Below are 25,479 nucleotides of genomic sequence, written 5' to 3'. Positions count from 1 at the left end.
ATGAAAAATCTTTTTCCGGCTTTATGAAGGTTGTCAAAGCTCCCACACTTTTTACTGGACAAGATGAAGGAAAGTTCGAATTCTTGTGTACTATGGTCCATCTCTTGTCATCATTTGATGAAAGAATTCTCTGATATATGGGATTGTTGTGATAGAGTTCCACTCCCTTTGAGATGGGGGAAATCATTAGATTCACCCTCATTTCTACACGAGGATCCTACCGTGATGTGTCATAGCTCCAACAAAATTCTATCATGATTTGATTGAACTCAATCATGTCAATGGCAATATTTGAACAAATAATTCCAACCATGATCACTCTAAAGCACTAGAAATCAAAGCTCAAGAGTGGCATCCTAAAAATCAGAGCTCAGGGGTTTAGGTTTTTTACCAATGAATGGCAACACTATTGGGATCCCTCCTATTACATCGCTAAATATTGTTTCCCTTCCCACATATAGATTTGAATGTAGATTCTATAATAAAATTTATCATGCATTGAAGGTAAAAGGTCACCTTCATGGTCATGATCTAGAGCTTTTTGAAATGCACCACAAAACTCAACTATTGTCATGACCTTAGGGAAATATTAATTGTTTTTCCCTTGATTTCAAGAAAACACATACCCATATTGCTTCTATCATGATTCCTTCCCCTCCATGACCAATCACTTCCTCTTAGATTAGAAGAGGACATTTATGCCAAAAAATTCCATAGGGTTCTACAAAAAATCAACTAACTTTTCTTCTACCTTCATTATGGATCAACCATTAGCCACCTTTATCATCATAATTTGTGTTACCGACCATGTGAATGATACACCAACAACATCATCCATCCTAGTTACTAATCATATGAAAGATTATTTTACATCGAGATTCAAATCCAAATTCCTCCAAAACAAAATTAGGCCTTATCCTCGAGCATATGTAAATGGGTCATGTTTTGACAATAAAGTTATGTGTAGAGTGGGGAGTGAGGGGCAGGGGGATCAAAGAATCAATAAGAAAATGAAGTCAATCAAAGATATAATTGTTGTATTAATTATAATATATTTTTGATGAAATACAACGAGAAAATGAAGTGAAATAAGTATAATAAGCAAACTTTGATCGCATGCAAAAGAAAAGAGACGTAATTTGAGAAGCTTTCATCTCAATTATACTTGGTTTATGCAAAATAGTCCTAGATATCATTAACGACACGATTTTTGTTTGTATATTATTCAAATGTATGACGAAAAAGAAATTAAAATACAAAATTACTAAAAATACAAGAAGAAAAAGATGTAAATAAATATTAATGTATGAGTTGGGTACCATTACAAATGGGAAAATATTTTGAATATATATATATATAAGCATTTTTTAGAAGAAAAAAATGGGTTAATATATAAAAGGGGATAGAGACCTGATAGAAGATCAATTATAATAATTACAAAGAGAAATGAATAGGACAACCAATTGATGTTGAACAAAGGTAGAGCCTACACCCTTCATGTCCTTCATGTACCTAGCCATGGTCCTTGGATTACTAAAATATAAGACATGGTTGAATGGTTGAATCCTATTAAGGACATAATTAAATAAACAACATTTTGAAGAAGCATCATTTAATATATTTTATGGTGAATAACATAAGTCATAGGATTCATTCTAAAAAGGTTTAAATGTTATTTTTTTAATAAATAATTTTAAAATAAATAATGTTAAATGTAATTAAGGATAATTGTATCATAAGAGATGGAAAAGGATAATTGTATCATAAAAGATAGAAAAGGATAATTATATCATAAGAGATGGAAAATTATTTTATGGGGAATAACATAGGTCATAGAGTTCATTCTAAAAGGGTTTAAATGATATTTTTTAATAAATAATTTTAAAATAAATAATGTCAAATGTAATTAAGGATAATTGTATCATTTTTTTTTTCAGAGGAAAAAATCAGAATGGATTATATTAAGTTGATCAGGATAATTGTATCATAAGAAATGGAAAATGTACATAATTATGTAAAAATATTAATATGACAATTACTCTGAACAAAGATTTCATTTCATTAGTTGTTGTAGCCTTTAATTATGTTTATGAGTTTAAATTGCCTTTTAACTAAAGATCAGTTACGCATCAGTACCCATTAATTAAGTTATGACCACTTTCGTGCACTTCATATAAGTGGTGTTACTGTTATATTTATCTTTGATATACTTAATTAAGCGAATGCCCTTTCAAGGGAGAGAACCCGAGAAGAAGATAGTGCAATCAGTCAGGATTTATGAGATATTAACGAATTATTTGCAATTAGTTTTCTCCATTTAAAAAACACTCGAGTTTCAACATCAATTTATGTTCATTGTCTAATATGTATAGGACTTCGATGCACATAATGTCCAAAGCTGCCTTGGAATTCAATATGATACTTGGATTTGGCTTTTCCAAGAAAACTTGTTAATGAACACAAGTACCTGACAAAGATTAACTGCGAAGAGAAACATCTTTGTCAGGTTTAAGCTAACTGAGAGAAACATAAAAAGCAGAAGTTAACTTGGAAGAGAAACACTAAAAACAAGCAAACCTCTGAATGAATGGAATTAAATGTCCAATTTACTCCAAAAGTTTCTAACAAAGACCATGGAAGTTCATCTTGATACCAATTAGTTATTGAATGCTCCAATAACATGTTTACAATTTATGTAGTTTTCTGAATATAATTGCGGGGTAATTTGTGGCCACTGCTGACCTGCTTTCTTTTATATAACAATGGTCCATGTATATATTATTTTTTCAATAGTCAAAGAAAGCTTCCATTTGAAAAAACGCGTGCAACATCCCCTTCCCTCGGATCGTTCTTTGATTGGAATGATTTGTGCATATTCCATCAAGCCTTCTGGAGCACCTCTTTGATTGTTTCTCCATGCCTGAAGCTTAAATCATACCAGTCGAAGCTCCCACATATCTTTGCAAAATTCCACGTTATCCATATTCTTTATAAGCCAGAAATCAATAATTAAAATCAATGATCTTATATTTATTTTCCTCCACTTTTCCGAACATCGACATGCCAAACATCCAGGCAGTAGTGGAGAAGAAAATATCTCTGTAGACCCTTAACGAACAGTCTATCCAACATAAATTGAGCTTACATCAAGAATTTTTTCTTATCCTATATCAGTTCAACAGGTTACTTTCATCATCAACATCATCTACGTTTTCCGTGATGTCTACAGACTGTGCTGCTCGAGGAAACAACTCTTCTCCAGGGAACAAATCTTGAAAAATCTGCACATTAGAGCAACAAACAGCAGAAATTTATTAGCATAAACCGGCCCTGCATTTTCAACATTTGTATAAAAGCAGAGGTGGCAAGAAGAACAAGAATGCAGTTTAGATACACCAATTACCTTGGTTGTAGACATTACAAGACGACGGTAGTCAAGAGTCTCATCAGGCATGCAACACTCTGCAATTGGATTTGACTTCTCTGAACACTGAAGATATTTCAGACTTGATTAGTGAAAAACAATTATAGGTGACAAAAACACTGCAATTCAGCTTATACTTTAAAAAAATCATCACAAATCCTACCTCCATTAAATATTTGAAATAAATTTTGGGAAATTTTGAAAATTTATTACCTCTGTTGAATGCTGAACAAAGAACGTGGACCAGAGTAAGGTTGGTTTTCTCCCCTCTAGTGCATTAGCATTGTCCGATGGTTCGGTATCATGTTCAGAAGCTGTTTCATTGGGATGTATGAATAGAGAGTTTATGGCTGCAGTAAGTATTTCCTTTCCCAGTTCTATATTCGAACATGGTGTTGAGAAATATACAACAAACCTGACAAAGACATACAGGCAGATATTTCAAAAAAATTCTGACATGGACCACCTAAGATTCACTGTTTACTTGCAAATGTATTAGTACATCAAACATAGTGTGCCAGAAGAAACCATTGATGAGTGCCGGTACATGGACCATCTGAAAATATTCACTGTTAACATGAAAGGTATTGGTTCACCAAACATGATAAGAAGATCTTGTCGAGGGGCAATCATACAACATCAGGATAACATGCATTATTGGAGAATTCTACTGGTTAACAACCCAACTATGATTACTCTACCGAAGAGCTCGCAGAAGAAACTATTAACAACTATTGATGCAGCTGAAGCCTAAGTTTATAAAACATATAAAAGATGGAATCAATATAATACACACGCATGGTGCAGATTTCACTATTTCGTAGAAACATAATAGCTCTCTACGATGCGGTCTAATCATTGAAGTTTTCCAATTTTATAAATAATTCAATGCAGAGGTATGATTTTGTTTGAATGTCGATATAAAGAGTAAAGGTCGACATAAGAGTTGCAGCCATGAATGATGTGATTAATGTCTGCAACTTGATCCTTCAAAATCTTTCCTTGATCATAAATCTGACAACTTATAGCCTGAAAGTTAATTTTCATTAATTATTAAATCTTAATTTTCAAACTATTACTTTATAAATGTAAATTAATGTCATTTGTTACTTCCAACAGATGCAAGAGTATACTTTATTCTTTTTGAGTGGAGATTGAGACTGCTTGATCACCCCTTATAGAGCCACGATGAACCAGTTTAGCCAGGGCTTTTCATTTTAAGCAACATTTTGCTAATTTGATTTTAAATTATATTTTAGAAAAACTAATGGTAGTATAATCACTAAATTGACTAATTAGTAATAAGTAATACATCTTTTATCATTGAAAACCTTGACATTATATTTCGACAAATTTATTGTTCTGTCAATGTATGAGTAACATCCCAGTAGTTACAGTTAGTGAAACTAACTGAACAGCATATATATTATGTCAGATTACATATCTTATCATACTATTCACTAATTAAAAGACAATAGCACATCCAGCTTCTTGTAGTTAGACAGTTCTGACCCAGGTAGTCAGAAGCAGACAAGTCACTAGAAATTGACTAACTCTGACTTGGCTCACTTAGAAAGCAAACCGAATTGGCTCTAGGAAAGGCCAAATCATCATCTGCCGCAGTCTGGCTTGGCCAAGTCAGACCCTAACTTGCTGACTCAACCAAGTTGCTGTTGAGCACTTAAGTCCCTGATTTGAGCCCCAATTTAAAAACGAAAATATCTCAAAAGAAAAAGCTTAAGATTAACCCCCAAAAAAAACTAGCAAATCACCGCTTGCATACAGCAAGTTTGGAGATGATTTGATGAGTAAACCCTACCACTTGTTGCAGCTGCTTTTAGACATTTCAGGGCCATAACACTATGCATAAATGGATATGGAAATCTAGAAATGCATACCAAACATATTTCGGGGTGTACGGCCGGCATTTGCAATTTTTTTTATTCTTCTGGGTGCCCACATGGACTGTGGGAACTGCAGGGAGCCCAAGGAAAGTTAAAACTCAGTAACTGTTAATCTACCAATCTAACTAGTTTTTAACCATATTTATTTTATTTCTACATGGATTTGGAAGAGAGAGAAATCCTAACAGTCCATCTGTTTCCCTATAAGAAACCCCTTTCTTTCACTCATTCCTCACACTTTCTTTACATCAAGAGTTTCCTACAGCACCAGACAGCATTTCAGTTATGTTTTGGAGTGTTGGGAGCAAGCTTTAGTTAATGTCCAACAAGAGGACAAATGAAGACAGCAAGGCAGCGGGTGTGGTCAGTGATTTCTTTGGTAAGCTGCTTTCTTTACATGCCTTCATAAATTGGTGTTTTTCATGTACCTTACGGGGATTTCTTTTCCTTTTCTGGTGCAGCATCCATGGCTTCTCAAGATACTGTTCTCATCCACAGACCCCCTAGAACAAGCAAGCATGATGAATACTATCCTCTTCAGTAGTACGTACTTAGACTCAAAAAGTCCCGTCGGGTGGTTCATGTGAATGAAGGTATAGTCTATGCAAAATAGACAAGACCTTCAAGAGCTCAAGGTGTTGAGTTTTGTAAACATACATCCGACCTTGTGGTGAGGGCTAGAAATGAAAAAGAGACTAATGAATGCCCAAAAGTTGAAAGAATGAAGAGACTTGCTGGTGGTAGCAACCTGTCTGTTCGCAAGGAGCCAAGAACTATGAACTAAGCAAGCAAGAGGACAGCAGCACTATTTCAAGAAGAGTCATCAAAGGTTCCATTCACAGCTCAAGGATCCAGATTGGTAAAAATGCTCAATGGGAGAGAAAAGATTAAGACAAAAGTGGGGAGAGCTATCTATGCTTGTGAGATACGTTTTTGATATGGTTTAGTCTCCCTATTGGCAAGATTGGTGAGGACAATCAATGAAGCCCATCAAAGTTTCAAGGGCCTGTTACACCTCCTATTCTATGAGGTTCCACATGGTATTTCAACACATTGTATAGAGATTTAACGCTGGTTCCCTAGAGCTTTCGGATCAACTTAGGGGGATTCATCTTCATGGAGACACTTCTTTGCATAGCATTATATCATTTGATAAAGATCTTTGGTTGGGGCCGTCTCACTTCTCTTTGGTTGGATGGAGATTGTGTTTGTTCCCTGGAGGTCTTCTCGCATGCGCTTGCCTTGTTGTTCACCTCTTGATTGCATAGTTGATGGTTGTGCAGCAAGCTATCTCATTATGGTATGCTTATCTTGGATATAGATACTTCTAGCCCCACCAAGGGTTAGATGGTAGTGGTGTTAGGAGATATATGTTTTATGATTGTTGGGGTTTCCTAGTGACCTTTATATGATAATGTTGTATGACCGTGTTTGTCACCAGGAAAGGTGTAACACATGCGCCCATTTTATTATGACATTGGCTTTACTAGGAAATACCGCATCCATTTTTATGGTACAAAACCTTTGAGGTATACTGATTAGCACATGTGGAAAATATATTATTATTTTAATGGAACCACCCCCTTCTGCAACTTATAGACCATATCTTGATTGGACCAAGACTGCGTTAATGACACGTGTGGAGACATTTTATAGTGTTTTATTATCTGATGGGGCCATCCCCTTCTACCTCATGTACCAACTTCCTTATGAACTATTACTTTAGACCATGGTGAGTACATATGTCGAGGTTGTCTATTATCATTTCAATGAAGGCAACCCCCTTTTGACAATTCAAACCACATTTTCGTTGGTGCAAGTCGTCCCTTCATGTAATGCTCAACCATACATAATGTTTTACCCATGTGCTTCGATAATGGCACATACGTAGAGGCAAGGATAATATATTTTATTCTGGGTTCACCTCCTCCGTCACATTTCGTATAAAATCGTGGGTTCTCTTGGAAAGGAGATGACATAAACTTAATAAAACTGGAACCCATATGGACAGTTGATTTAGCCAAGTATAATATGTATTCGTACTTTTATAAGTAACCGCTTTTTGAGCCAAGCTTACATCTGATTAATAAGCTTGTATTGAGGGGGCACGATACACATAAATTATGAGATCCCATTCTAGAACCACGTTGACTGTGCACATGACTTCAGCTGCGTTCACCTATTTGTGAATTAAGGCCATCATGGAAGTGGAACTTAAAGATATTTGTCCCTCTTTATTGCTCCATCTTCCATTTGATGATGTAGACATCCCACGATGTATGGAAAAGATGCAGCCAGTTTTATGAAGTCGTGGGTCATTAATCAGCAAGATAGTGTGACTCTGTGACACCTTTTTGTCACCTAACTGTTTCATGGAGAAGATTGTCTAGTGGGTCATTGCGGTAGCTTGAGCATGGGTGGATCGATCTCCTTGAAGCTTGGTTCGTGGACATGGTCAAATACTTTGAGTTAGTTACCAAAACACCTCTTTTTTTTTTATTGTTTAACATGTCAGAATTAGTTAGAGTTGGATTTATGATACCATTTCCCTTAGAGAAGAGAATGATTATTTTATTGTTTCTCCTAGGAGAAGAAAGTGGATACCAACAACTCAATTTTAATTTTGATCAGTTTGTTGAGGAAGATAGAAATGTAATATTTTATTGTATTCCTTGGAGAACTAATGGATCTAGGAAAGCAATTGTTTTTTATTGTAAAAGTAGTTGAGCTCAAACCTATATAAGGGTTTTCTCTCTCCCTCATATGATTGTTGAGATTTTCAGGATTAGGAATTCTCCATTTGCACTACAATGTACTTTTTGGTAAGCTTAATGCAAGATTGTAAGTATTGCATCTATCTATTCTGAATACTTCTATGTGTGCAATCTTCCTCATATGTTCATTTTTTGTAGTAGATCCTTGAAGCATTTTTATGAAGGCCTTGTAATGAACCATGTGTCATTTGGATAATGTAGAGTGAGGCCTTCATCTCTCTTATAGACTTATATCCATTGCTGTTATATTAAATTTGGATCTAACAACTAGATTATTGGTAGGAATAACATAGCACCACCTTCATAACATTGTTTTAGAGTAGCAATCTTAGCTCCCAAAGGTTAATTTTCTGCATAATATCAAGTAGTAAAAGCTGATTTGTGACATGCATAGCAGCCCTTACTAATCTTACATATTCAAGCACTCGCACTCATGGATTCATACCACTTTGACTCCATTTAGCCCATATATGGATTGGCACTTGGTCTTGGGGTTTATACTTGCATACTCCTTTCTCACAACACTTCATTATCCATTATACTACTACCATATGTTTTGCTTAGATTCACTCTTCACTAAATCACCTTGTCCCTCCACTTTATAGCCTTAGCAATTATAATTTTTACAGAACCCCCCTCGGATTGGAGAAGAGCCAACCAGGAACTATTGTGGCTACAGTAGGTAGCTTTCTTCAGAGCAAAAAACTAGCCCCTTGATGGTCAGAACTCTACATTATACGAGGCCACTAGATTTTTTTGTAACGAGGCCACTGAAAAGTTCCAAATATTTTTGCTCAAGAGAGAGAGGCAGCTTTTTGAAGATGTATTAAGACCAATTCGTAGCTCATAAATTAGCTGGAGGGTTTCTATTATCTCAAATGGATGGACATGGATGGATAGATACAAGACATGCGCCATTGATAAATGTCATTACTTCATCACCAAAAAGAGCAAATTTTTCGAAATCAGAAGATTGTTCAAGTGAGATAAAAAAAATGGTATTCAATGCTCAAATATGCCCAAACAATGTGGTGCAAGTTGTCACAGATGCACTGGTTTGCAAAGTTGAAGGTAAATATAATCACTCCGTTTGAACTTCTTGCATTGTCCATAATTTAAATCTGATTTTCGAGGAGAGTTTTAAACTTCCAAAAAATAAGGAACTCACATGACAGGCTAGGGAAATCATAAAATTCATCACTAACCACCACCAATCTCAAGCAATGTTTTGAGAATACTCCAAATTGGAATTGTTGAGTTGTTCAGACAAGATATGCCTCAAACTTCATCATGTTGTGCCTCCTTGTTGAGGTTAAATCTTCATCAGTGACTATAGCAGTGAATAATCTTTATGCTCAGTGGAGACAGTCAAATTTTGAACAGGGAAGTATGGTGTGTAGAGTGTTGGTTGATTACTCAACTTCACATCATTTGGTTGAGTTTCTTTGACACACAGACATAGAGAAACCTTTCGTTGGAAAGGCTTATGATGCCATGGATACCATAGTTAAGAAAACAGTGGGAATTATTTCAGAGGGTTCCTCTCTTTATTTCATTGATTATGATTTTGTATAGGTTGCTAGGCCCAGCATTGTTCAGACGTGGAACATTTTAAACACTCCACTGCACACGTTGGCAGATGCCTTGAATCTGACACTTTATGATGATAATCTCATTGTTGAAAGCAATGGGAAGAGGAAGGCCCCACATAAAGATAGGGATATGGCCAATGGAGTGAAGAATTCCTTACAAAGGTTGATTGTAATTTCTAAGAAAACCAAGGCAAGGGAAGAATTTGCTACTTTTGTTACTGGATTGGGTGATTTTGCAGATATATCAAGTTAAGAGGAGAGAAGAACCAGCAAAACAACTAAAAGGTGAACTTGTCATGAGGAAGACACTGTACATTTGCAAACCTTTGCCTCTTGTGGTTTCATTCATTCTGTAAAATGCAACAAGTTGGGATCACAAAAGGCCAAGGATCTTGTCTATGTGCATTCGAACCTACCACTACTATCTCATAGGGTTCTAAAAAAATATACAAGTGGGCCTCATAAAGACCATAGTTTTAAAACTCCGACTCCGAATCCAACTCGGCCGAGGATCGACTCCGACTCTGACTCCGAAACGGTAATGACTCGGCCGGCTCGATTTCAATGACTCGGTCGTTGTAAAAAATACATTAAATATTTATTTTTTTTTAAAAAAACATAATTTTAAAGATTTTAAACATAATTTTAAAGATTTTCATTCATGTTTCCAAACACACAGCATTATAATATAGATGGAAGACAACATATGATCAAAGTAGGCTCATGAACCAATCCATTATATCAAAATGGTACCCAATGGCAATACATAGTCAACTGTCATACATGATTAAAGACTCAAAACAAAAAACACATAACCAAGAAGGCTAGAAATGGCCTCTACAACAAAAGTAAACTGTGACCAGACTCCAGTACTAGTACTACAGCTACTGGCTAGTAGCTACTGCCAGAGGAGCCAAGATCATGTCGATCAATCTCTGGATCATCATCAGAGTCAGACAGGGGGCCCCATGGCTCCTCCTCATCATCATCATCTCCAACTGCAGCTGTAGAAGTGGTACCACTAGTAGGTTGTGCAACTACAGCAGATGCACGCTGAGATAGAGTAGATATGCGGCTGCGCTTCTGTCATGGCTGAGCAGAGGAAGCACCTACAACTAGAGTCCTTGTTGGTTGTGAGACTGAGGCTGGTGGATTAGGATCTGCATTCAACTGAACAGCATGTTCAAGTTCAACTGATGTCTCGATATCTAAATCTAAATCAAGATCCTCATCAGGATCAAACTCTGTTGGACGACTCTCCACTACCTAATCTGATGTTGGATCAATCAATGTTTTTAAAACCGGAACCGGTGACCGGACCGGTCCACCTAATGAACCGGTTTACCGACCGGAACCGGTCTAACCGGGACTGGTTTGGTCTAAACGAACCGGTTTTAAAAAAATACATTAAATAATTAATTTTTAATGAAACAAAACTATTTTTAAGATGTAAAACCATGATTCCAAGCCAATAGAGACAAAATATGCAAAGTTTGCTCATTTATATACCATGTAAAGGTGAATATATCAAAACACCTTTACTTCCCCCCCAAAACCCCTAAACCACAGTCAAAATCCGCCTTTTTGCACCGTCATTACTTGTATTGCTATGGTTTAAGAGCTGACCATTATTTTAAATTAGTTTAGGTGACTAAGGTTGCTGTAAGCACTGATGTGGGGTCCCATAACCACCTCATGGATGGAGACTGGAATAAATAGTCCATGTTTATTACTAAGATTGATAGAGTATATCTGCAATTGTAAATTAAAATACTAGATAATGATTGATTGATAAGAATTTATTAAGAATGATATCAACATTGGGCCTCTTGACTGTGTATAGATATACAGTGATTGGTCACGAGGTGTGTGGCCTTTGACCTTTCATTGGCATAATTAGTACTGTTCCTACTACATTGCCACCCTCTTAAGAATGTTTTGTTCTCAAAGCATAGTAAATGAGATTTTCTCTTGCTGAGCATGCTTTCTTGGTAGCATCATCTTTATTTGGTTGTGGGAGTTTGACTCAGTTCTTGATTTGAGTGATGGTGAGGTTCCTTTGCAGTGTGCACATCATATTCTAAAGTCTTTTGGCCTAGTTATTCAATGTGAAACCTTGATAATCCATGGTAACATACTTTCTTTGTGGTTATATGTTTGTCTGTGTTTCTTGCCCCCTTTCTATTAGTTGTAGATCATTTGTGATGGGAACTTTCAACCCATATAGTTCATAATGTTGTCTTTTCCAGTTAAATTACTTGAACTATTCTTCAAGGTTAATGTTATAAGCACCCCACTGCATCAACTATTCAACACCTAGTACCCTACCCATCTCATTGAGCTGAAGAGCATAGAGTTGTGTTAAATGTTCCAATTCTTGTATTTGAACCATGACTTTATGGAATCTTTTTACTGTCTTGACCTTTTATCGATCAATGATTTTAACTATGGAGTGGGGTACACAATTAGGTTCAGTTGCTTAGCTTAGTTGATGTCTATACAGTTATGGGTACTGGTGGAATCTACAAGTATTCTTTTGCTGCTCTTCTAAGGTGCACCATATCTTTCTTTCTGTTTAAGCCAACAATCACAGCTAAAATTTCTTGGTTCTATGGTGTTTTGGGCTGGTTCTATTTTCAAACAGCCTACATTCATTTATATACCCTTACATTCATTTATATAGCCTTTTGGAGGGAAAACACCTTTACTTCCCGCCCCAAAACCCCTAAACCACAGTCAAAATCCACCTTTTTGCATGTTTCACTGGGCGTGCCTCAAATATGGCGAAATGCAAGGTTGGACCGGGTTTTTTGGCCGGTTCGGACCGGCCAGCTATCTAACCGGCCGGTTTGACCAGTTACCGGTTTTTCAAAACGGTTTTAAAAACTATGGGATCAATGTCTTCCAACACAATGGGATCTGAATCAGGTCTTTTGTTCAGCAAATGGTTTTGTCTGAGCCGGAGGTTGTATTGGACATAAACTAGATCATTTAACCGTTTTTTATCCAAACGGTTTCTCTTCTTTGTGTTACTTGGGAGCAGGAGCGAAAACAGGAGCGAGAGCGACATTTTCAGAAGCACCTGGTTTGGGAGAGAATCCCAGAGGAGTTCGACAACCAATGTCACTAACATCAAGGTACATAGAGGGATTGGTGCTCTTGATTAAATACAAGTTCCATACCCTAATACATGACAAAATTCAATGGAAACATTGCAATCCTCCAATCCTGAAATCCTAAAAAACTGATAAGTCTGCTGGATTTTGAATGAAATCTAAAATTCTACTTTCTCCATATGAAATCCAATGAGGCCGAAACCACTCTCAAACACCCTAAGTCATTTCATGGTAATGTTAAAAATTTAAAAGGATGAAAATGAAGATTAAGGAGAATGTCACTTTTACTTTAAGAATTTAACATTACCATGAAATTTGAATAACATATCAATAGTAGAGAGCATTTGAGTGTGTTAAATGGGTTTGGGAGGGGGAAATGGACCCCAAATAACATTTAACTAACTCATAAAACACCTTGAAGTCCAAACCAATCAGCAAACCCCTTAAAATTTCATTAAAATAATGTTAAATCGCTGTTTTAGTGGGTTACAGGCCACTGTTTGTGACTCGGCCGAGTCAGTATAGGAAACGACCGAGTTGGCCGAGTCAGCCAACCGAGCCGTTTTTTGTACCGAGTCACTCTGGAGGGCAATGGAACGGACCAACTCAGCCGTTTCCGTTTCGAAACGGCCGTTTTTTAAAACTATGAAAACTAGGATGTGGACAGTGAATCCTTGGACTTGAAACCCTCTCTTCCTACTCTTAATCTTGATGGTGATGAAGGCGGATCTGGAATTGGAACCTCCTGTACCAATCCATGATTTAAATTCCGAATGGACATCTTGTGATATTTTTTATGACGAAGGGGAAGATGATCATGAGATGGATATTTATTAGGCTTTGGCACATGGTTTTGGATGGGCAGCCTCATCTATAATGGCTGGCTTTGGATTTGCTGAATGATTAATGCTCATCTATGGGTTTCCTTATTAATTATTGTGTATCATTCTTAATTTCTTGCAAGATAACGTATTATTTTACCTAAAAAAATTTAATATATGTGTATTTTTTACACACCTGTTTGGGGATCATGTTCCCATAGCATTCCCATTTCTGAAACCCATACATGTTTCCATGTTTCATGAACCTCCTCTGCCAATCCATGATCTAAATTCCAAATGGACATCTTGTGAGATTTTTGATGATGAAGGGGAAGATGATCATGAGATGGGTACTTACTAGGCTTCGGCACCTGGCTTTGCATGTGCAGCCTCATCTATAATGGCTGGCTTTGGATTTGCCTAATGGTTAATGTTCATCTGTGGGTTTCCTTATAAAGTGTTATATGTACATTCTTAATTTCTTGCAAGATAACGTAATATTTGATGGAAGAGAAAATAAAATTAATATATATGTAGCGTATTTTTAATTACTGTGTTTCCCCCAACATCCAGTTTGGAGATATGTTTTCACGGCCTTCCCATTTCTGAAACCCACACCTGTTTCCGAGTTTCATGCAACCTAGTTGTCTATGCATTGGCAAGCAGATTGAAGAGGCATTTGCAGATTTTTGTACCCATTCAGATTGGAGTCGCCCATTATGTCCCAGTCTATCAGAAAGACTCTAGACTCTAGAGTGATTTCACCTATTTGCATCATTACATGGAACAGTTATCAGCAAACTTGCATATCTAGTGTCTAGTTGTTCATGTTTCCAGTGTTCTGCATGGATATATATAAATTTTAAATTAAATTTTGTATATGTATTTTAAATTTTCTGAGACACCCTACGTCGAATCGGGGTACAGTCAGAGTTGACTCTATGCCAAATGGCTCATTGAATCCAAGTGTGACAAGTTGGTTGCAACACACTAGCATTTGAAAAAAGTTACTATTGATAAATATCGCAATATTAATTATATTTAAATTTTTAAATTCCTCGAATTCAGTGATTTTGCAAAGGATTTCTTATTTGACTACGTGCTCATTTACAACTATGAAAATAGATTCTATTATAATAATTTATATAGCATAGTTATATTATTATATTATAACAAAATATATCATATAAACTTTAAAAGTTTAAAGATTAAGATTTTAGTTGATTAAATAATGAGTCCAGTATGCAGGAATTTTTAATTTATTAGTTAAGAATGAAAGTGTTTTAAGATGCATAATGCAACTTCTGTCCCTACCGATAATCTTATTCAGGGCCGTAATGTCTGAACGGTGTCAGGATGTGAAATACCTGTTCACAGATTTGGAGAAGAACACCAAGATTTAAAGTCACTACAAAGATAGCAAGAACAAGGCTGTTCGGAGGGCACAAAGAACAGAATATATGATTCAAGGAAAGGCAAGAAAGATTGGAAGACCATCTTGGAGGCTGGAGCTAGAAAATCATGGAGTCAAGCTAAGCTCGAATGAATCAGAAGACTAAATGAACGAAGCACTGTGCAAGATGGCAGAGAACAAGGCCAGTTTGCCGAATGGTCTGCACCAAATTGTAAGATGTTAAAAGCATCCTGCCTCAAGAAGAAAAAAATTCATACTTTCATACAGGATATGCTCAATGAAATCCTATGAACACTTTAGGTGAAATCAGCAGTGATATGCATTAATGATGAGGAAGAGATCTTCAATCTTCTAAGCTCTTAGGCTTGAATAACATGACCTGGCAATCTGGATTTTTCTTTTGTGCTTCACTGTTTCTGTTACTCAGATTTATTTATTCAGAGGATCTGTATTCTTTAAATAGTCATTACTAGAAGTCACAAATCTTAACTTACCTTTTTTATGTAAGGGGAACATTAAACAAGGATATACCAAATAAACTCAATCAGAGAAATTGTTATATATTTATTATTACCAATAACAAGCAAGGAAGCTATATCCTGATTAATACGGGTCAAGATAAAGAACGGTCATTTCAGTATGAAAACTTCGCATAGAAGCCTGTTCTCCAAAAATAATATTTTGTGTTACTTCATATCTGCCTCCTGATAAGGCTTGTTTAAGGAAATCAAGTTTTCCTGCCAAAAAAATGTGAAAAGGAAATGCATTCATCTTATAGGTGTAAATTTAATTTAGAATTTGCCAATAAGAAGAACATACGGGAGGTTGCAGGTTGCTAAACACTAGAAAATCCAACTAAAATGGAGTAATGCTAAAAAATGAAACAAAGATACAGAGGTAGTAATATTTGTGCATCACAAGCTTGTCTGTCAAAAATGCTTAGAAGTACAAATAAGTTGAAAACGTGAAAACGCAAACAAACAAGGAGAAAAATGTGCAATAATTGGATATCAAAATGAGAATAGAAGCATAGAGTTCAGACAGCATTGCTCAAGACAGAAGACAAGGAAATGGACCCAAAACAAAATAAAAAGATTTATATTACACATTATATGGGACCACCTGATCCAGCTGGATATATAAATTCCACCAGAAGGGCACAAATACTTCCAAATCATCTGGGTTCATGGTAAATGTATTAATTCATTCATAAATATTACTTTATTTTCATCCATTTCACATTTGCTGACTTGTTGGAATGTGAACTGCTGATCTTTGTAATAACATAAACTACCAGGAGGCAGTATCCTATATTGAATTTTATTGCAGAGTATGGCTAACACCAATAAATTAATTAACAAAATGACTTACATTGCTCGTGGGCATGCTGATGTATTACTGCCCAGTTGAAGAGCTCGGATAGCTGTTTGTTGTTTGCTAAGTATAGCTGCAAAGCAAAAAACTTGAGAAATCAGGACATAGGTGACTTAGACTCCAGGCATTCCAACATGGACATATGCCACAGCTCCAATTCTATTGCATAATTAATCAACTTACCTTTTCCATACACAATTCTATGAGATTGTGATTCAGTCATTGCACTGATGTAATGTACCCGACCACTTAGGAAGCGTATGACGGAGTCTGCTAGCCTAGCATGGTTCCCATAGCCTAAGGCGGGGAAAATTTAGTAAGGGGACTTGATTCACTTAGGAACAGATTATAAAATTCTAAGGGATGAAAAGAATGACACTTCTAGGCAAGTGAAAAGTCACTTTAATTTTATAAAGTGAAAATATTATAAAGTGACTATAAAAGTTAAAAAAGTAAAACGGAGACAAAAAAGGCCACAGGTTTATAAAAGAGAAAAAGTGAAAAGGCTTTCCTCATTCTTTCACTTGCATCTTAAGAAAAAGAGCTATTTTATAGTTTGGGAGAAGAAGGTTAGGGTTTGGGAAACCTTAGCCACCATCACTAGTTTTGGTGCTGAAAGTATACACCTTCACTGGTTCAACGAGTGGAATCACACAGACTTCACCATTGGGATTCAAGGGAGAAGATGGTTTGCAAGAGACATTGAGGTAGAGAAGTGTTATCAGTTGATTTTATTGTCTTATTTGGTATTTTCTATCTCAACTTTTCATGTTGAAGAGAAAACTATGAAGAGCCAAGTTCCCAAGATCAAATCTGGCCAAGTCTTGCTCAGAAAAAGAGAACTGAACCAATGATTAAGGAGCCTCTACCTCAGCCAAGGAAAATATATATGTGTTCGACAATATTTCTGAGTTATATGTCAGTACTGGAATGTATTGATAATGGGCTGCATTAATAGATATCAGTGATTTTTTTGTTATGCACAATGGTATGTGATATTCCAGCTGTTGATTGAGTTTGGGTTCAAGCCCTGGTATTCCAATTGTGCCACTGTACTTGTAAATTCAAACTAGACAAACGAACTTACACCTACAGCAGCTTGCATATGAAATGTTTGATAAAACTATGAGCCAAGAAAAGACCTCTAACTCAGAAAATACTGTGAAATTTTGAGAAAATTCTGGAAAGGAATTTTATAAAATTATGATGTGTGATATTAACAGTTCATAAATGAAAACTTCAGAAGTAAATTGCATAGCTATAAGACAAGCATATAGAGGAAAATGGCAGTGTTGAAATGTCGTACAATTAAATTACAGACAAAAATAATGACTTCTATATTATAATCTTTATTTAAAATAATAAAACAAATTAATTAATATTCATGCCACTAGAAACCAGGCATAAAATTGAACATTAGAAAATGAATACACATAAACTTCGAAAAACAAAATACTCATATAAAGAAATGCATTACAAAATTTATAAACAAAAACCAAACGTATGAGAAGATGATAAAATCGGGGGCAAAAAGATGAGTCTTGTTAAAAAGAAGTTAATGAATGATTGCCCTACTAAGGTTCTCACATGCTACTTGACCACAGAATGATGGTGGCACTGAAATTTGATGGGGCTGCACACAGAAATCCAGATAAAGCTGGAGAAGGGGATAGGGAAGATCATCGGCAAGGTCCAGCTTTATCTTATCCATAAAAAATTGTCTTGCCATGATCACGTTGCAGGATTAGTGCTGAATTAATAGTATCACAATAGCAGAATATGGGATTCAAAAGGCCCAAAACACAACTGCTTGAGACATAAATAGGGTTTAGTCTATCTTTGGACATTAATTACTATCTATTGTTGACAGAAGCTATTTTTGGCCCTCCTCATGCGAGAGAAGTTAATCCTAGGCTAGTTCTACAAATATGTCCTCTCGGTAAAATAAGAAAAAGTGACAGTTTTGAAGAAACATACACTATAGAGTCTACTCACTTTTTCATGCTTCTTCTATGATATCATATCAATTGGTATCAAAGCCAGCTACCCACTTGTAATGGTTTGGTATCAGAGTCTTGTTTCTCTTCTCACCCTGCACCTTTTCAGAGTCCATCTCTGCGACCAAATCCTTACCACCGGTTGGATTATCTTTAGAAAATATCTCTGCACAGAGTCAATTGATACTCTGGAGTCTGTTCATTTGCCCTGTTCAAAATTATCACAGGTTGTCAAGGGCCATTCTTTCAAATTTGTTTTAACTATAAGAACACCTCCAATGGCTCCAACAGCCTCTCTTTCGCTCCTACATTCAATGATCTTTTTCCATTCCCCGTGGACTCCATACACAGTTGCATATTTTATAATGAAGTCTATCCCTCCTATGTCATCTCTTTCTTGCATGCAGCAGATCCATTCACTGGTTAACATCTTCCACTGTGCATTGTATTCTAACTGCCTCTCTGGTTCTTTGCTACAACCTTCAGCACAAACCTTCGCTTCATTGTTTTCTTGGTTCCCTTCATGTGCAACAATACAAGGTCATTTGACATCCTTGCATCTTTGGAACATTGTCACTCCATTTCAATTACCGTGGCACTCTCAAGCATGCTGCCTTCGATGTTTTCATTTGTGGATCCCTCTCAGCATTTTCCGCATCATTTTCAAACTCATTATGCAGCCACAACACCAATGTCCCACTATCTAGCTTAATAAATTAATCCCATTCACTGCCTCTTTGGGCTGCCGGTCACCCTACTTCTTTGACCTCTAAATGACCTGCCAATCCAATGTGCAGTGACATTCAACCTAGGTTCCACTAAGTTCCTGGGACAGGGGAACAGGAGTGGGGAGATGCACATGGGGTTCGTGGGGGAGCACTCCCAAATTTTAGGAAAATTCAGGGGGGCACGGGAATATCAGGGTCCCTATAAAATTATAGAATATAAAAATAATAATAATAAAATCCCAGCAATAACAATTCATCCCATGCAAATTCATCACTGTGTAATCCAGTGGGAATGCTACAATCTTGCCAATCCCGAAATCCTGAAAACTGTTAAGTCTGCTGAATCCTAAATGGGATATTGAATTCTACTTTCTCCATATGAAGTCTGATGAGCTTGGAACCACTCTCAGACGTCCCAAAACAATTATTGGTAATGTTATGATTTTAATATTATCATTAATTACCAAAGTCCTGGACTCCTCAAAGCATTATCCCTTTTTTTGCTATCTTCATGGGTTGTTAGACAACAAAACCTGGGGGATGCGCTTAGGCATCTCGCTTCTAGGGGAGTGGGTACACTCAAACATCCCTGTTTTGGGGAACACGTCCCCCACACTGCTGAAACATTTCTTGGAGTTTCCCCTAGAGGCAGATGTGGGGAAATGTTTCCCCAGGCATTCCCCCCATCCCCGGAGTGTGGGAAACATGGGGGTGCATCCCCCATCCTAGGGGACACATCCCCATGGATCACTGCATTCGATGGCAGGACAGAACACAAACAATAATTAGCAGGGCAAGGGCCACCTATAAAGTGATTTTCCTTTGTAGAAGGGAGCTATTTATTCATGTAACAAAAATGAAAACAAAAAGGGAGGAAAGATTTTCAAAGAGCAATTTAATTTTCTCTGGTGCAAGTCTCTCAGAATCAATATCCAGACGTTCAGAAAACTCCCAGTCTAATCACACTTCTGGCCCAAGAGTTGTGTCAACAATCACAAGACTTCCAAGCCAGTTTGATGCAGGATACAATGAACCAGCATCAACAAGTATAAGAATTCCAGTCCAAGCTAATGCACGGCATGGAAAACCATGTTCTGATATCAGATAGCACATGAGTTCCAGGCCAAGCTAATGTGTGGTGATGATAATATTCCAGCAATTAATGGGGCAACAACAGGAATTCCTAGGGCAACAACTTCAACAAATGGCTCCAAGAACTGAAAAATATTCCAACAGCAATTCTATTCAAACAGGCAACATTCAAATTGGATACCACAATAAGCCTCACTCATTTCAACGACATACTAAATGGAGAAAAGTTCAGTGTACGGCTTCAAAGCCACAAGTCTTCATTCTAGACACAACAGAATGACAGATAAGCAAAAAGTAATGGTTGCTACAGCTCAAACGCAAGATCAAGCACACAGCCAGTGAATCCCATATTCAGCACTTTCCAACTACCAATGCATTAATTATTTTATCCATGGGTTATTTTATCTCTACAATAGAAAAAGAAGAATGACAAGGTGGTTGCACCTCAGATTATTCAATGGACAAATAATTCAACAGTATATCAATCGATTTATGAAGTTGTCCATCAAGTTACAAATTTCAGATTCAGATGTGACTCTTCAGTTAAGTTTCTTGGCAGATAGATTTAGAAAGGAAATGGACCTTCTTAACATAACAATATTGGAGCAAGCATTCAAATTGTATTCAAATGGAGACCAAGATCCAAAAGGTGGCTTCAGGTTAGCAACTCCAACAAAAGAATGTCTTTGTCCAAGTCTTCATGTTCTACTTATGCCACTTCTACAGAGAATGGAAGGAAAACTAGCAAAGCAAGTACAAGAAGCTTCGCCCCAGGGTAAACCGTAAAAGTAATTTTTCTATGTTATAGGATACATGGTCACTCAAACAAAGAATGCATCAAGCAACATTCCATTCAACCAAAGACTTGAGTCACAGAGGAGTAGCTAGAGATGGAGGGAAAGGATGAAATTGTACTTTTAAATCCCATCACATATGATCCTCGCTTGGTATTTGCTATGCAATATTCCAACTACAAGGAGACTCTTTTTACACACAACTGTGCCAGGTAAAAGACAAATCCACTCAACCTACCATAGATAATGGCAGTAAAAGGATTTGGTATATCAACTATTAGTTGATACTCTACAATTGCCTATGCCACATCGACATAGAAACAACCTTAGCTAGCTCAACAACGCACCTAAAAAACAACAGTTATTAACAGAATGTGTTCTGTTACATTTGCCATCAAGCTTTTCATCAACGCAATAGAATGCACTGCCACTCCAATGGACAGTTGTGACTTGCTTCTTGAGACTCCATCTCAATAAGATCACAATGCCTTCCATATCAATAAGATCTCAATGACAGGTACAACAAGATATATTGGCTGAAAAACGATTACTAGATATATAAATTTGCATTTTCAGTCAGCTCATGCAGCTACAACAAATACCATACAGGTCAATATGCACAACAAAGGAGTCTTACTATAGTAACACAGCCTAATAAAGAAATATTTGCTACACCAAAACTCGCACACCCTCAAATGCAAGAGCCAGTAGGTCTTGTTCTGTAGGATATCAAATCAATTTCCATTCCAGACCTCTTCTTCACAACAACGTTCTCCACGTCTGCATCAAGAAATCCACTTTCATAAATTTTCTGATTACACTGTCAGAAGACCCGCTGCTATATAAGCCAATGAACTGTTATATACTTCATTGGACAGGAAATATATCTGGAAAAAGTACAAATTAGGGACAACTTCCTCTAAGCAGAGACGAATTGATGAGACATAGATAGGGTTTAGTCAATCTTTGGACATCAATGATCATCTACTATAGAGATCAGCTATTTACTCATCCACATCTGTAAAGAGTTAATCCTAGGCTAATTCTTTAATCAACTGACAATTTGTTTTTATTTTCCTACAGTTTGAAAGAACAATATTCTCTTGATTATCTCCCTCATAATTCCACTGTGTGCTCATATAAGTTGGAATTAGAGATAGTCATCCACTTATATAAGTGCTGAGACAAGCATGCAAGTACAAGTTGTGGAAGTGAAGACTCGTGACAGAAATGGCTCGTTTTGTGCTTCATTTTAACTATTTTATTGCTTTTTTTTTAAATTGAGTTTTGAGGGTCCCTAGCCACACATACAGAACCAGCTGATTTGATACATTAAGGCTAGTTCCATACAAAACCAGCGTTCCAATACGTAACCAGCCATTTCCAGTTTGAAACCCTGAACCAGACTAGTACAGCCACAAAACAGGTGAGAACGATATGGCCCCAAAACCATTCAGACCAGCCAGTCAGAACTGAGGACTTGTTTTATAAATATATAACAAATTAGTGAATTATTAAACAGAAAAATGAACTATAGACAAAGATTCAAATCTCTTTAGAATTTAGACACTAAAACATTTACATTTTTACATGATTATGATACAAATTCAATCATACAAATAGTGCATATAACCAAAATAGCACCGATTAAAAATCCATCTCTGAACCAAAAATACATCAACAAAGAGGCTCTATATGGCCTTTAGAGTCCAAAAAAAATCATGCTACAACAAATAACTACATATCATTAAAATCATTGACTATATTGGGATCCTCATCATCAATATTACCAATAAAATAAGATAAAATGCTTGACATGTCAAATCGAGTTTTCGTTTGAGTGATGGGCATATTTTTAATAACCAGCCGGTTTGAACAAGTAACCTTTGAATAGTTAACCAGTCGAACCGACCACTCACCAACCTTCAGCTAATGACCCAGTAGAAAAATCGGGTTGGGGACCAGTTGGTACCTAACTGGTACTGACCTGACCAAACCAGACTGGTCAGATCTCACATGTGGAGGGGAGTCTGGGACCCACAATGGCACTTTTCAGGTGGTTTTGGTGGAAACTAGGGGATGTTTCCTTTCCAAAACAGCTCCCCTTGGCCAAGATGTTTGAGAGTGGTTCCAACCGTGGAACTTCAAAATTCCGTATCCCACTCAAAATTTAGTGGACTTTAACAGTTACTAGGATTTTAGGATTGGTAGGATTGCAACATTTTCATTGAATTTTGTCACGTATGATGGTATGGGATTGGCATTTAATCAAGATTCAAGAGCATGAAGCCCTTTATGTACCTTGACCTTGGTGGTATTGATTGTTGAACTCCTCTGCCATGGCCTTAACAAAAATGTACCCTTCACTCAAACCAAAATAATTGGTTAGGCATGTTAAGTTTTTCCTACCATATTATAAGGTTGAGGAGATGAACCCTTCACTCAAACCAAAATCATTGGTTAGGCATTTTAAGCTTATTCAATTTCTACCATATTATAAGTTTGAGGAACCGGAGTCTAAATACTTTGAGCCATATGAGATTTATTTAGCTCTTATTGATGATCCCATTGTTGAAAATTGTAACTAGGTTCGGTCTTCATTATGATGTAATTCTAATCATGACATTGTATATTCTTTACAAAGAAAGAAAGAAAAAGAAAATATATTTATATTTTTGGAATATGGATTTCATACTCAAGCTTGAGTCAAAAACATGTTCTTCGTGCTTTTAGGTCTTCTAGCTAAGTTGCACGAAACACCGAAACGTTTCAGAGTTTCCGAAATGAGTAGGTTTAGACACATCACCTCCCAAAAATGGAAACGTCAGTGAAAACGCCAAATGAAACGTCAATGTTGCAAGTGAATAACACATTATCTTACAAGTAAAAAGGGAATAACTTTAGAAGGAAAACCAAGTCTATATTAACTCTCATAGATGATTACATGATGGTTGAGTTTCAGCAATGTTTCAGAGTATCGGGTACGGCTACGACCCGAAACGTCGGGTTCCTAGAAGTTTCATGCAACATAGTTTTCTAGGTCTTTTTAGGATAAAGAATAATATTGGTCATGTGTCATAGTCCCATTTGGACTCATTGTAATGAAGAGAAATATTTATTTTGTCAAGAAAAAACGATGGATAAGCCCAAGAGCAAGATCAAGTTGGCCTAAAGAAGGACTATTTGACCCCTCAAGGAAGCTATAAATACAAAGGAGCTCAACCTCATTTGGACACTCATCTCAAGCAAGTTCGATCTGCAATGGTGAATAAGAAGAGTAGTTGGGAGGATGAAGAGGAGGAGAAGAACTTGAAGTTTGCCAAGGAATCTTTTTTCTGATCTCACTAGGGTTTGTGAAGCTACCAATTGCAGGAGGCCAAAATTCTAAAGCAGTTGCAGGAGGCTGAAATTCTGTTGCAAGGGCCAAAGTTGCAGCATCAAGGAAGCACTATCAAAGATCTGGAAGTTGCCTCAAGGAAGATCTTGCTAGGGGCTAGCTTGGGGCTTAAAGGGTTTGTTAGCTTTGGTCTTTGGGTCTTGGAAGTCTCTTTTGTAAGAAGATTATAAAGAAGAAGAGAGACATTTTTTTGGGTTTTCCCCTTGGAGGGGTTTTGCCTTGGCTTGGAGCCTATATCTCGTGTACTTTGTCTCTTTGTGATCTTTTTATAATTGCTTGACGAACAGAACTAATGAAGTAATAAAGAATCAACTAACATCACAAATAATTTAAAATTATCATGATGAGGAAAATAAGTTCTAATCTACAAGTCTCCATATTTTCCAACACCCATTTCTAGCAATGGTGAATTAGTGATGACTTTGATGAGTGATCATGTCGATTAGTGATTTGTAGGAGGCCAATGGTATAGTAGTTTGTAGCATTGTTTTTTGGACTCTAGAGGCCATTTAGAGCCTCATTAATTATGTATTTTGTTGTTGATATGTATTGTGTTTGGTGACATTTTGATATATTCACCATTACATGGTATATAGAAGAACAAACTTCGCATATTTTGTCTCTAATGGTTTATAACAATGGTTTGGAAACTCAAAAATTATATTTTCATTAAAAAATAATTATTTTATGTATTTTTTTCAAATCTGATTCATTTACGATTCAAATCCCGGTTAGATAGGTGGGCTGGTTCAAAACCCAATTCCAGTTTTTAAAACTATGGTGATGGGTACATTTTTACTAGGGTCATGACAGAATAGATCAACAATCACTGGCACCAACATCGAGGTATATAGAGGGCTTGGTGCTCTTGCTTAAATGCTAGTTCCATGCCCTCATACATGACAATCAAATAAAAACATTGCAATTCCTCAAATCCTAAAATCCTGAAAAAAGTTGAGTCAGCTGAATTTTGAGCGGGATATAAAGTTCTTCTTTCTCCATATGAAATTCAATGAGCTTGGAAGCAAATGAAAGATAAAGGAGAATGTCTA

At 36.5% G+C, this 25,479-nt stretch overlaps 1 protein-coding gene across 1 annotated transcript in view; it reads right to left on the bottom strand.

Moving 5' to 3' along the window:
* Positions 1–2,562: 2,562 nt before the first annotated feature.
* Positions 2,563–25,479, bottom strand: part of REP (Rab escort protein) — a 74,920-nt gene continuing 52,003 nt past the window's right edge. The window contains exons 6-9 of the mRNA XM_089432990.1: positions 16,417–16,492; positions 3,638–3,839; positions 3,404–3,490; positions 2,563–3,281 (exon numbers count right to left, since the gene is read on the bottom strand). Coding sequence (XP_089289116.1) covers positions 3,171–3,281; positions 3,404–3,490; positions 3,638–3,839; positions 16,417–16,492 — 476 coding nt within the window. The 3' untranslated portion in view covers positions 2,563–3,170. The remainder of the gene's footprint in view (positions 3,282–3,403; positions 3,491–3,637; positions 3,840–16,416; positions 16,493–25,479) is intronic.

This window comes from Pinus tabuliformis, chromosome 5_1, assembly GCF_031772625.1.
Source record: "Pinus tabuliformis cultivar Carrire ecotype Pingquan chromosome 5_1, CPIR1, whole genome shotgun sequence".
Lineage (NCBI taxonomy): Eukaryota > Viridiplantae > Streptophyta > Pinopsida > Pinales > Pinaceae > Pinus > Pinus tabuliformis.
This window is presented reverse-complemented; position numbering and strand designations above follow the sequence as displayed.